This window comes from Phocoena phocoena, chromosome 3 (genome assembly GCF_963924675.1).
Source record: "Phocoena phocoena chromosome 3, mPhoPho1.1, whole genome shotgun sequence".
In the NCBI taxonomy this organism is placed as follows: domain Eukaryota; kingdom Metazoa; phylum Chordata; class Mammalia; order Artiodactyla; family Phocoenidae; genus Phocoena; species Phocoena phocoena.
In genome coordinates, this window is record NC_089221.1 from 56,345,705 (window position 1) to 56,359,058 (window position 13,354).

At 41.1% G+C, this 13,354-nt stretch overlaps 1 protein-coding gene and 1 non-coding gene across 4 annotated transcripts in view; one reads left to right on the top strand and one right to left on the bottom strand.

Annotated features, from left to right (window-relative positions):
* Positions 1-417: 417 nt before the first annotated feature.
* MCCC2 (methylcrotonyl-CoA carboxylase subunit 2) overlaps positions 418-13,354 on the top strand; it is a 61,530-nt gene continuing 48,593 nt past the window's right edge. For 2 of the 3 annotated variants that reach the window (XM_065874264.1, XM_065874265.1), the window contains exons 1-3: positions 571-699; positions 4,060-4,126; positions 11,548-11,632. In XM_065874264.1, the coding sequence (XP_065730336.1) occupies positions 571-699; positions 4,060-4,126; positions 11,548-11,632 (281 nt within the window). Of the gene's footprint in view, positions 700-4,059; positions 4,127-11,547; positions 11,633-13,354 lie in introns of all 3 variants that reach the window. The other variant, XM_065874263.1, reaches the window with a different exon arrangement.
* Positions 11,756-11,828, bottom strand: TRNAY-GUA (transfer RNA tyrosine (anticodon GUA)). The gene has a single exon. It is a non-coding gene; the product is annotated as a tRNA-Tyr (tRNA).

Here is a 13,354-nt window from a genome sequence, read left to right on the forward strand (position 1 = left end):
GTATTCCCCGCTCCAGAAGAGCACTTGATAGGGGACATTAAAGACATATTTGATTAATGAATGCTTATCCCCTTAAAGAGTTTCTTAGGGCAACTCAGTTTCCAGCTCTCCTATAAGGATAAGCTTTTTCAAGCCCCGGAGCACCCTTTGTAGCAGCACGGGAAGAAGAAAACAGCACATAGAAAAAGCACAGAGGCCGACAGCAAGCAAACTCAGCCACAGCTCCTAAGCTCAGCATCTCGGGAGACCGGGACGACGCAGAACGGTCGCTCCACCCCGGGAACCGCAACGCTCCGGGGCTCGCGATGGGACAGGCCTCGCGGGGCTGCACTTCTGTCCCTTATTCGCTGAATTCGGGGGGCGTGGTGCTCAGCGCTGACCAATCACGGGCGGCGTGCGCCGGCACGTGCCGAGGCTGGCCTCAGAATCGGGGAGGTTTCAGGCGGGCTGGGACTGCAAAGGCCTGGGCTGAGCTATATCCCGAAGCGTGGGAGTTGGAGGGGAAAGCCTCGGCCCCGGACCGGCGCAGGCCGGTCTCTCACGCTCCTTCCTGCCTCTGTGCCTGCTGCCATGTGGGCCGCCCCGAGATTAGCTTTGCGGCGGTGCGCCCGCGCCGCTGCCCCCGCGCCGCGCGCCTATCATGGGGACTCCGTGGCGACGCTGGGCACCCAACCGGACTCGACCTCTGCCATCTACCAGGTAGGGCGGGTGAGCGGCCCGGGCCTGGAGTACCCAGCCCGAGTCAGTGATTCCTCTTCACCGACGGCACAAGGCGTTGGCCAGACTGGGAAGCAGGTACAGGGTAGGCACACTTCAACAGTCGCTGCTGTTTTCTCTGGATCCCCATTCATGATTCTGGGACGCACCGGGGGTCGTGAAGTTTGAAACAGAAAACAATTCCAAATCAGGTACATTTTAGTTCACTTTTAGCACTGGCACTATACTTTGTGTCTTTAAAATCATTGGTTCGCAAAACCAGTGGCTCTCTGGTTTAGCAGTCACCTGGGAGCTTGTTGAATATATGGCTGCCTTAGCCCCACCCTGGACCTTTTCCGTCTCTAGGGTGGGGTCCTGGTGTTTGCATTGTTAATGAAGTTGTTGAGAGGGGAGGGCAGGGCCTTGGTGGCAGCCAGCTTTGGGAACCACTGGCCTAGCACAGCTGACCCTGGGTTGTGCTTACCAGACTTGAAATGGTTGGTTATGTTAATAGAAAATGTTTATCTTTAAATGACTTTTCTTGGAATTGGGAGGTATCACAACGTTAAAGAAACAACTCCTGGTTTGTGAAATATCAGAGCTGGAAATTTTCAGTCTGTCCCACGGTTTCTAAGCCTGTACAGATAACATTTAAATTGTGCAAATAACTTTCAGAGAAGACTTTTTCTGGCTGTGCTGCTGCGGCAGGTGGGATCTTAATTCCCCGACCAGGGATCGAACCCGCACCCCCTGCATTGGAAGCTCAGAGTCTTAACCACTGGACCGCCAGGAAGTTCCCTCAGAGAACACATTTTAAATAATTCCTGCCTTTGGGTAAACAAGGAGGTTGAAAAGAAATCAGCAGGCAGAGGCAGAAACGGTATCCAATGGGAGACTTCCAAAAGTTTTTAGATGTCCTGGGATCAGGAGAGAATGTTTAATTCAGAAACATTAAGTGGTTACTGTGGTCTAGCCACTATTTTAGATATTTGGAATAGATGTGTAGGAATGGAATCATAATTTTGTGGGGGAGACGACAAGAAAGCAATGCATTGTGATGAGTGATGTCTAAAGCTTAAAAAAGGTGGTTGCACGTAGGAGGCAGTGAGTGAGTTGGATCTTGAGTTGGGTAAGAACTGGCCAGGTTCAGGATGGAGAATGGGAGGCAAGATTATACAAACTAAAGGAGTTATGAGAACATAGGTACCAAGTTATGAAAGTGGTTAGTGGGAGTGAGAACTTGGAAGTCCCGGCCAGGGTGAGGAATTCATGGAGTAGATGGGATTGCTTACGCAGCCAGGTAGAGGAGGGAAGCCACGTGTAGAAGCCACATTTAGATTTCACTTTGCAGTCTGTCTGCTAAGATGTTTAAGTAGAGAAGTGGCATGATCCTATGGACATGGTAGAATAATCAGTGTGGCTGCAGTGTGGAGAATGGGTTTCCCACCATTCTGAATATGGCTTCTTGGCTGGGTGTTCTCTTGGTTGCTGTAGACCTCTGAGTGTTTTCCAGAGCTCCTGTAAGGTTACTTTAGCCAGTTTTGGGTTGTTTTGTGATGTCTCTGTGGGGGAATAAGGGCCTGGAGCTTCCTGCTCTGCCATCTTTTTGAAGTCAGGTCTCGGCTGATGTATTTGATGGTGGCTGCTAGCTCAGGGAGTGTGAGCCTGAGATTATAACTTCTTTCTCTATGTAAAATGTTGTATGTTCTGGTTCAGTCTGTGCACCAGTAATCAGAATAAGATAGCTGTGCTATGGTGGAAAAAGCACTGGCTTAGTATTTCATGTATGTTTAAAAGCTAACAAGCAACATATTTCCATAGGGGGGAAAAGACCTGGTGGAAATGTGCTAAAGTGTCAACAGTGGCCCTTTCAGTGGGCAGAAGAGACGTTGTAGCATGTTGCTTTAAGAGTGAGTTTCTGGAGTTGGTGGATTTTGGTTTAAATCCTAATTCTACTACTTGTTAGCTGAGTGACCTTGGACTAATTACTGTATGAGCCAGATTTTGCTTCAGTAATGCTGAGTAGCAACCAATCCCAAGATCTCAGTGTTCAAAAGAACAAGTATTTATTTTTTGTGCTTGGATCTATGGGTTGGTTGTGGCAGTTCTGCTCTAGGACTGTAGTAGATTCAGGTCTGCTCTACTTGTTTCTTATTCCAGGACCCAGAATGAAGGGGCAGTGGCTGCTGTGGGATGCTCCTCTCGTAATGGAAGGCTGGGGCACAAAGAGGAGAGCATGGAAACACTTTGTCCTACTTAAAGCCTCTTTATTGCAATTGGTACACTGTCACTTTTGCCCACATTCCACTCATCAAAGCAAGTAATACGGACAGATTTAGAGACTGTGGGGTAGGGAAGTATAATCTCACAGTGAACGTTGGCTAGGATGGGAGGGAAGGAAGAATTTAAAATAAGTAGTACAGTTTACCTTATGGTCTAATATGGCTGCTTAAGCTCCAGCTATTGTGTCTGAGTTCCATGTGCAAAGGAGGAGAAAGGGTGAATAGGTAAAAGGACACCCTCACCTTCTTGTCTTTTTTTTTAAGGAGCCTTTCTAGAAGTCATACCTAACAAATTCTGCTTATATCTCATTGGTTAGAGTTTAGTCACATGGCCACACTTGTCTGAAAAAGGAGGCTGCGATTATTTTATTTTTTTATTTTTTGGCCGTGCCATGTGGCTTATGGGATCCTAGTTCCCCAACCAGGGATTGAACCCATGCCATTGGCAGTGAAAGCCCGGAATCCTAACCACTGGACCACCTGGGGATTCCCCCCTGTTCCTTTTTAAAATAGGATCCATTTTCCCCCTGGGCTTTGTTTTTAATTACTTACTGTAAGTAAGTAATTACTGTAATTTGTCAGTAAGTGTAAAACAAGTATTTCTGCATTGGTTGGAATCTCCTCGTGATAGTGGTTGAGGGGACAGAAAAAATAAGATGGCATTCTAACCCTCAAAGGGCTTATATTCATTGACAAAAGAAAACAAATACTAGAGATCAATTAACTTCTGTAGATGTGTAAGGAAGGAAGTTGTTAAAATGAATGGGAGTAGCCAGAAATTGTGTTGGAGATGAGATGGAACATCAGTTAGGCTTTAAAAGGGGGGTGAGATTTGGATAGATGGACCAGAGAGGGGGGTGGTAGTGCAGAAGAGCTTGAGCAAAGACAGAGAGGCACAAATTAATCTTTTTTACATGTTGGAGTTGGCCCAGCACAGAGGCCACACAGGTGGCAAAGTGGCCCAGTGTGGAGGCCACATGGGGTTGGCATGTAATGCTGTTCTCCTTAACCCTTATTATGGTAAAAAAAAATCATTGCTTTCCTATAATACCCTCCCTGTTTTTCTTTGCTTCTGTTTTAGGAAAACTACGAGCAGATGAAAGCACTGGTAAATCAGCTCCATGAACGAGCACAGAACATCAGACTGGGTAAGCACTCATTTATTCTTCAGTTTATGCTTTTAATTAAGATGTCCCTTATAATTATTCATTTTAGGAAAAACTAGTAGCATCAGGCTTTTGACTCTTCAAGACTGTGCATTTGCTGTTGGTGGGAATGTAAATTGAGGCAGCCACTACGGAACACAGTATGGAGGTCCTTAAAAAACTAAAAAGAGAGCTACCATATGATCCAGCAATCCCACTCCTAGGCGTATATCTGGAAAAGATGAAAACTCTAATTCAAAAAGATACAGTGTACCCCAGTGTTCATAGCAGCACTATTAACAAGAGGCAAGACATGGAAACAACCCAGATTTGGTTTAAGATGTGGTATATATATCCACATAAATATATGGGTGTATACTCAGCCATAAAAAAGAAGGGAATATTGCCATTTGTAGCAACATGGATGGACCTAGAGAATATCATACTAAGTGAAGTAAGCCAGGAAGAGAAAGACAAATATTATATGATATCACTTATATGTGGAATCTAAAAAATAATGCAAATGAATCTATATACAAAACAGAAACAGACACACATAGGAAACAAACTTGTGGTTACCAAAGGGGAAAGGGAAGGGGGGAGAGATAAATTACGAGTATGGGATTAACAGATACAAATTACTATACGTAAAATAGATAAGCAACAAGAATTTACTGCATAACACAGGGAACAATATTCACTATCTTGTGATAACTGATAATGGAAAATAATCTGAAAAAAAAAAACAAAACTGAATCACTTTGCTGTACACCTGAAACTAACACAATAATATAAATCAACTATACTTTAATTAAAAAAACGTATTTGTTGGCATGCAGACATCTTATTTTTTCCTATTACTTGGCCAGATTTTCTGCTCTTATAGCACTGCCATTATTTGGGAGAAAGTAGATTTCCCCCAAATCTACTGGATTAAACAAGTTTGGGATTGAACCTGGGCCACGGCAGTAAAAGCACCAAATCCTAACCACTAGACCACCAGAGAACTCCCTCATCAATTTTTAAAACTATTTCTTCTTAAGGTTTTTATTTCAGCCACAGCATCACACTGAAATTTTTGTTTCACTTGGAGCAGCTAAACCATTTTCTGTCCATTAGTCATATTCATACTACATACTACATTTTGCGTAATTGTGCATTTTCTGCTATGTCATGTAATTTGGAAATAATTTCTATCTGGGTTTATTGCTAATTAAATAAATGAGATATCCTAAAAACTTTGTAAATTGTCATTTTTTATTTTTAAATTGTGGACATAATAGACATTTTTTTGCTTGGAAGAAATTGCATCATAGGGAGGAATATAAAATATTAATGTATAAACAAGTACCACATCACATTCTATTGTGCCCTTATTGGTATATATGACGATTTAGAAGGCTATGTGACTTGAAACTATTGGCCATGTCCAAAGTAAGAGTCTTAATATATTACAAGTACCTAACTGAGAAGGAACTATATGACTTTTATAGCCTTCATTGAAAAAGAATTCTCCCCAATGTCCTCATAAAGAATCTATTTTATCTGTAAACCTGTGGTTTAAGGGTATTGTTTCATTCCTGGGTATAATCTTATCACACTCAGAGGACAGACTTTCAGTAGAAGTCATTAGTGAAATAATTTAGCAAAACCTTGATAGATTTCTCTTTAGTTTAAATAAAAATGTTTTTTATATTTTTCTCCTCTGAGGATTTTAAGGATGGAGGCAAGGTGATTAATTAATGGCAGATGAACAGAAAGACCATCCAAAGTTGTATATTCACTTGTGTAGGTGTTAGGGAAGAAATAAGCTCAGTATTTTGGTCCTTTGTAGAATTTTGAGGGTGGAAGTCTGGACTGGTTACTCTAATAATTAAGCAACTTTGGTCCAGTTATTTAATCCCTCTAGTAAATTTTCAGTACCTCATTCATAACTTGAGAGTTAGGAGTGGGTCTGTGAATTATAGGCATTATTCATTCCAAGCACATGTTGCTGTCTTCTTTTGACTTAATAGATTAATCAAAATTAATTGAAAAGACCAGAAATTAAATCCATTTGGAATATCTTGGTCTCTGTCTTTTGTACTATAGTAGTTTAGGGTCAAAATCAATTAAATCCTGTAAAAGTTACCATGACATGAACAAATAGATATGCAACTCAGTGTGGGACCTGTTGAAGCAAAGACCTCATTCAGGTGGCAGTAATTGCTCCCATTCTATCTATGACAGTGCAGGGGAGAATTAAAAAAAAAAAAAAAAAAGTGAAGAGCATAAACTTCATATAGCTCCTTCTAAGTTAGGTATTTGTAATATATGAAGAATATTGTTTTGATGATGGCTGTATTCAGTTCCTTTGGATTTAAGTCACAAAAATCCAAATCAAACTTGTTTAATCCAGAAACCAACAACCAAACCGTGGAAAGGAAGTGCTGAATGAACCGGGGGGCTCCAGCTCCAACAGGACTCACTGTCTCTGCCCATCTTCTCTCATTTCAGGATGTGTATATATGTGTGGACTGCATTCTCTCTGGCTTCTCTGTGAGGTGGGGAATTATGTTGCTGGCAGGTCAGGGATTACATTCTTACAGTTTACAATCTGAAGGAAAGATCTAGTTATGCTTTCACCCCCGATTTGGAAAACTTTGATGGGTTCACTTGGGTCCCATGTTCATTCTTTGGCCCAGCCACTGTATCCAGGGGGATATAGTACTTAATGGTGCCAGCCTGGACCCATGTCCACCAGGGCTCAAGTGTACTGTGGCTGGCAACTCCTGGAACTTCATGGTGGTGGCAGTACTGTTTTCAGGAAAAGGGGAAAGGAAAGCACGCAGTCAAAAAAAGACGTCAATTACACTGTCCCCAGACCACCCTAATTTCTCTCTAGGGAGAGAGGGGTGTAAGTAGGAGGGTGACTTGTGAAAACAGGGGTAGTGGATATTTGCCATCCTTTTTGACCAGGTAGCTCTCGAACCCCTGTTCTAAGTGTGAGGAAATGGTGTTAAAAAATGACATGAGTTTTTGTCTACTGGGTATGATTCGAGAGGCAAAATATCCTGCTGGTAGGCTTTTCAGAATGATGACTAGAATGAGGACTAGAAGCCATCGTGGAATAAGGTCTTGTCTCCTGAAAAAGAACCAAAACCCTTGTTGAAATGAAAGTATGTTTTGTTAGGGAGCAGAATTGATGAACTGATCATTCCCTTTGGATATGAAGACTAGAGGGTTTGAATAAGAGATGGTAGAGTCCTCCAGCACTGAGCATCTGCTGGGGATGGCAGGTTCTGATCATCTGACGCTCTGGTCTCTAAAGGGGGAGAGGACTGAGCAGGGCTCCTTGGGAGGGAAGCCAGGAAAGGACAAAGCCTTCTTCACAGTGTTGCCTGGGACTAGTACTGTTATACCAGGAAGATGGATATTACACAGATATGTATAATTTAAAAGTAATATATGCTTATGTTATATAATATATATATTATACTTATAGAAATTTTGGAAAATAGAGAAAAGTATAAAGAAGAAAAGAAAAAAATATCACCTATCAGTAATACCTCTAAACACATTTAAAAAAATTATATTATTCAAGTATTGTTGATTTACAATGTTGTGTTAATTTCTGCTGTATAGCAGTGATTCAGTTATGCATATATATGTATATATATACACACATTCTTTTTCATATTTTCCATTATGGTTTATCACAGGATATTAAATATAGTTCCCTGTGCTATACAATAGGACCTTATTGTTTATCCATCCTATATGTAATAGTTTGTATCTGCTAATCCCAAACTCCCAACCCATTCCTCTCCAACCCCCTCCTCCCTCGGCAACCACAAGTCTATTCTCCGTGTCTGTGAATCTGTTTCTGTTCGTAGATAAGTTCGTTTTTATCATATTTTAGATTAATATGTGGTATTTGTCTTTCTGATTTATTTCACTTAGTGTCATAATCTCTAGGTCATCCATGTTGCCGCAAATGGCATTATTTCATTCTTTTTTATGGCTGAGTAGTATTCCATTGTGTGTGTGTATATATATATTTTGTCCAGATGTATGCCCAGGAGTGGGATTGCTGGATCATATGGCAACTCTATTTTTAGGTTTTTGAGGAACCTCCATACTGTTTTCCATAGTGGCTGCACCAGTTTACATTCCCACCAACAGTGTAGGAGGGTTCCCTTTTCTCCACACCCTCTCCAGCATTTGTTATTTGTAGACTTTGTAATGATGGCCATTCTGACTGACGTGAGGTGGCACTTCATTGTAGTTTTGATTTGCATTTCTCTAATATATAATTAACGATGTTGAACGTCTTTTCATGTGCCTGTTGGCCACCTGTATAGACATCCTGACTTTTATTTATTTATTTATTTTAAAACTAAATTTATTTATTTTATTTATTTATTTTTGTTTGCATTGGATCTTCTTTGCTGCGTGTGGGCTTTCTCTAGTTGTGGCGAGCAGGGGCTACTCTTTGTTGCGGTGCGTGGGCTTCTCATTGTGGTGGCTTCTCTTGTTGCGGAGCACGGGCTCTAGGCACATGGGCTTAGTAGTTGTGGCGCATGGGCTTAGTCGCTCCACGGCATGTGGGATCTTCCCGGACCAGGGCTCGAACCCACGTCTTCTGCACTGGCAGGCAGATTCTTAACCACTGTGCCACCAGGGAAGCCCCATCCTGACTTTAAAATTCATAAGATTTCCTAAGTAATTTTCAGATAAGAAGGAGTGACAGTGTTTCAGTTTGCTTTGAAAGTTAATCCTTGAAGTTTTCATTTGATAGAACTTGTGATAAATTAAAAGGTTGACAATAATGAGTGGACTCTTGTCCTCCTTTTTGTCTTCCTTTCTTTCTGCCTCACTGCTACCTTTGTTTCAGATTTCTTCTCAGGGCACCGTCTTTACTATCCCTTTTGGTTCTTGTTGGAGCATGTAGGATTGCTAGGAGTGGCTTAGTCATTTCTGTAGGTGGAACAAGGATTAACCCAGCTGTGTTATTCGTGGTAGCCAGAACTAAGTACTTTGATTAACACAAGTTAATTGAAGGGCTCTAAGTGTTTTGATAGATTCAGAAGTGCTTAGTTTTTCTAAAACTGGGTAATAAACTTTATTGATATAGAAAAACACAAGTAGTTTTTGGTGGTTGAAAAGGGATCTTTTAATGACCTTAAGATAAGGCTTGTGTAGTTTTTTAAAAAATTTATTTTACTGAAGTATAGTTGATTTACATGTCATGTTAATTTCTGCTGTATAGCAAAGTGATTCAGTTATACATATATATACATTTTTCATATTCTCTTCAATTACAATTTATTACAAGATATTAAATATAGTTCCCTGTGCTATACAGTAGGACCTTGTTGTTTAAGGCTTGTGTAGCTTTTGAAAACATTTGAAAATTCAAGTTAGACTGCATGCAGGTAGTTCCAGCAATGCATATAGCACCGTTGAAGTGACTACAGTTAGACATTTGAGCTGTGCACCCAGAGGCAGACAGCTATGTCGCGACTGCCCCCTGGTGACAGAGATGAAAAGATGCTATAAACTGTAAAATGCTTCCTGATTTTAGGGGTGTTAAAATGTGAACAAAATGTGTGTTTTAGAATCAGTGCAATGTGGTAAATGAGATAGAAGGAAAACATCAGGCTTTTCTGGCTCTGAGTCTGTGAGAGTGGAGATAGTTAAAGCAAAATCTTTTAAGAGTACTCCTTGGAAAACTAAGGTGCTGTGACATTCTGTCTTTTTGTGGTGGTCCACATATCCTAGGCCAGTTTAAATGCCAGAGGAGCTGAATTCTGTGACCTGAGAATCTGTATCAAGGATAGCACTCTTTCTGGTTTTTCCTAATAAAAACAGAATTCACTAGGTGCTCGGAATAGCAAAGTGAAACTCTAGGCAGAATTAAGAATAGTGTTGCTCTAAGTACTAAAAAAACAAAACAAAACACAGATATGTTTTCTTATCTCTTTTTCATCCCACCCTCCCCTGCCATGCTTTTTCCTGCTATCCCCTTAGTGGACGCTTATGTTGCCAAACTCTCCAAAGACCCTCACCCAAGCCTGGTCTTCTTTGCAGTGTCTTAGGTTTATTTTTCTTTAATACTTACTTTTAAACAGCTTTATTAAGGTATAATTAATATACAATAAGCCACATTATTTAAAGCTTACAGTTTGATGAGTTTTGACATACGTATACACCCGTGAAACCGTCACCACAATCAAGATGATGAATGTGTCACTCTCAGAAGTTTCCTCTGCCCTTTATCACTCTCTCGTCCTCCTTGTCTCCTGTAACTAACTATACACACCTCAGTAGGGCACTCTGGAGAAAAGAGGAAAGCTGTTTGATTTAATTCATACTATCTTGTAAGGCTTTCCCTCCCAGAATAATTTTCATTTTAAAAGATTAGATGCATGTTATGATTTTCTTGGTTACCTTAAGGCAGATTTAGTCTTAAAAATATACCCTCTACCTTTTCAGGAAAAAAAAAAAAATCCCCTTAGACATAGGAAAGTCCTGATTTGAAAATAAGGTTGCGCTACTTGGAGGCTTGTTTGAAATCTGTATGAAGTTATTTTCTCACCTAAAAAACCAATAGCTTTCTTCAACAGCTGAACATTTCAGTAGACAAGGAGTATATTAAGATGGAATTCTTGGGCAACAGTGAAGGTAAACATATTAAGGTACAATTTGATCGTCTGTTCTGATTATTTACCTTGGTTTGCTGAGAGTGGGTTGTGGATATTCCCCAGGTACCGAACCCAGCCGTTCTCAGGCTGGGTGAGGTTTGGTGTACCCCTCACCTCAAGCAGCCTCACTGGGTTGGTTACCCCAGCGGACTCTTCAATTATTGTAATTTCCTTTAGTCTGGAGCAATGTCAGGAAACACGGAAGATCATCTCTGATTCAGGATACTAACAAAAGGGGACTTTTAAATTGCTATATAAGGTGTTCAACTCTCTCCTATTTGTGGGCCTAAAAATAGCACCTTTAGCTAAGGTTTTTTGTGCTTATTATGGAAATCATTTCTAAAATAATGCTTTTTACCTGGTACAAATGAAGTTAGGAACTTTTCAAATTTCACATAGCATATAGGACAGTGCTAGTATTTATAGTAGGTGTATTAAGTGTGGTGGAGATGAGACAGTATTTGCAATGTATGAGATGCAGAGAAAAATACTGCATTATTTCCTTAAGTAATTACTACTGAATTTAGAAAATGTATAATATACTGTGGGCTCAGGGATAGATTGATTTTTAAAAATGCCAGTTTCAATGATCTGAAAAATTAGCTGTTTTTCACAGGGTATGTTAAATTTTTTAAAAAGTACCATATTTTGGATTAAGTGTTATATGTTTTTCTGATATTAAGTTAAACGGAGACCTTATAATGATTTCATCTAATCTAATCATATTTTTTATCGCAGGAGGTGGTGAGAAAGCCCGAGCACGTCACATATCAAGAGGAAAACTGTTACCAAGAGAAAGAGTTGACAATCTTATAGACCCAGGGTTGGTACATACCCAAGTGCTGGCTCAGGGTGTTCTCTATTCCATGGTGCTTTCTTAGACAGTTTTTTTTGTTTTTGTTTTGTTTTGTTTTTTGGCCGTGCCACGTGGCTCGTGGGATCTTAGTTCCCCGACCAGGGATTGAACCCAGGCCCTCGGCAGTTACAGTGCAGAGTCCTAACCACTGGACCGCCAGGGAATTCCCATCTTAGATAGTTTTATAAATAAATGATTTTAAATTCTGGTTCTTATCGTAAGATTCAACAACAGATGTTTATTGCGAGGCTACTATGTGTCAGGTGCTGTTCTAGGTGCTAGTGATACATCACTGAACAAAATAGACAAAGTTCCTTGCCCTACTCGAATTTACATTGTAGCAGGAGGAGATAGAAAATAAACGATAAGTGTCATAAATTATATAGTATGTTAGAAGGTGATAAATTTCATGGGAAAAAGAAAAGATAGACCAGAGTACGGGAGAGAAAGATGAAGGTCAAGTTGTAGTTTCAAATGAGTTGGTTAGAATAGGCCTCATTGAGGTGGTGACATTTGAGCAAAGATTGGAAGGAGTGAAGAGAGATGGGCTCTAAATATCTGGGGAGAGAGCGTTGCAGGCGGAGGGGAGTGGCCAGTATGAAGGTTCTGCGGTGGGGGCAGGTCACAGATGCTGATATGGAAGGGACTGGAAGGTGGTGGGGTGGGAGGAATGAACAAGGGAGTAGCAGGAGATGGGTGATTTCGGTAAGGGTTTCGTAGGCCAGTGTAAGAGTTTGGGCTTTTGCTCTGACAGAAATGGGGAGATTTTGTAGGGCTTATCTGACTTAGGTTTTAAAAAGTTATTCTGGCTGTTGTCTTGTGAGTAGACTGTGGGCCTTGAGGGTGGAAGCACCAAGACCAGTTAGAGAGAGGGACTTCCCTGGTGGTGCAGTGGCTAAGACTCTGGGCTGCCAATGCAGGGGCCCGGTCAGGGAACTTAGATCCCACATGCCGCAACTAAGACCCAGCGCAGCCAAATAAATAAATAAATGGAATCATACTAAATGTGGAATCATACTAAATGTGGTGTTTTATAACTCCCCGCCCGCCCCTGTCCCCTGTCCCCCCAGTGTATCCTGAACATTTAAGTGAGAATAATACAGTGGTTAAGAGCCTGGTCCTTTATTACGGAGCTTATTAAAATCCAGCTCTGCCACTTACAAGTAGTTGTGTGACCTTAGACAACTGACCTAATCTCTGTGTTTCAGTTTCCTCATCAGTCAGTGGGGATCATAATAGGATCCATATCAGGAGGTAGTTCTGAGGAATGAATGAGTTAGTGTTTCTGAAGCTCCTAGGAGAGAGGCTGGCATGTGGTAGGTGCTACGTAAGTGTTAGGTGCTATTCTCTTTCTATATTAATAAACACATCTGTACAACATCTTTAAAAATAAGAACCTAGTGTTCCTTTGTATGGCTATACTGTATAAATCCCCAGGATGATCACACTAGATTATTTTTTTCTTTTAAATTTATTTTATTTCTTAATTTTGGCTGCATTGGGTCTTCATTGCTGCACGTGGGCTTTCTCTAGTTGCGGCGAGCGGGGGCTACTCTTCGTTGCGGTGCGCAGGCTTCTCATTGTGCTGGCTTCTCTTGTTGCGGAGCACGGGCTCTAGGCACGCGGGCTTCAGTAGTTGTGGCGCACCGGCTTCAGTAGTTGTGGCTTGTGGGCTCTAGAGCGCAGGCT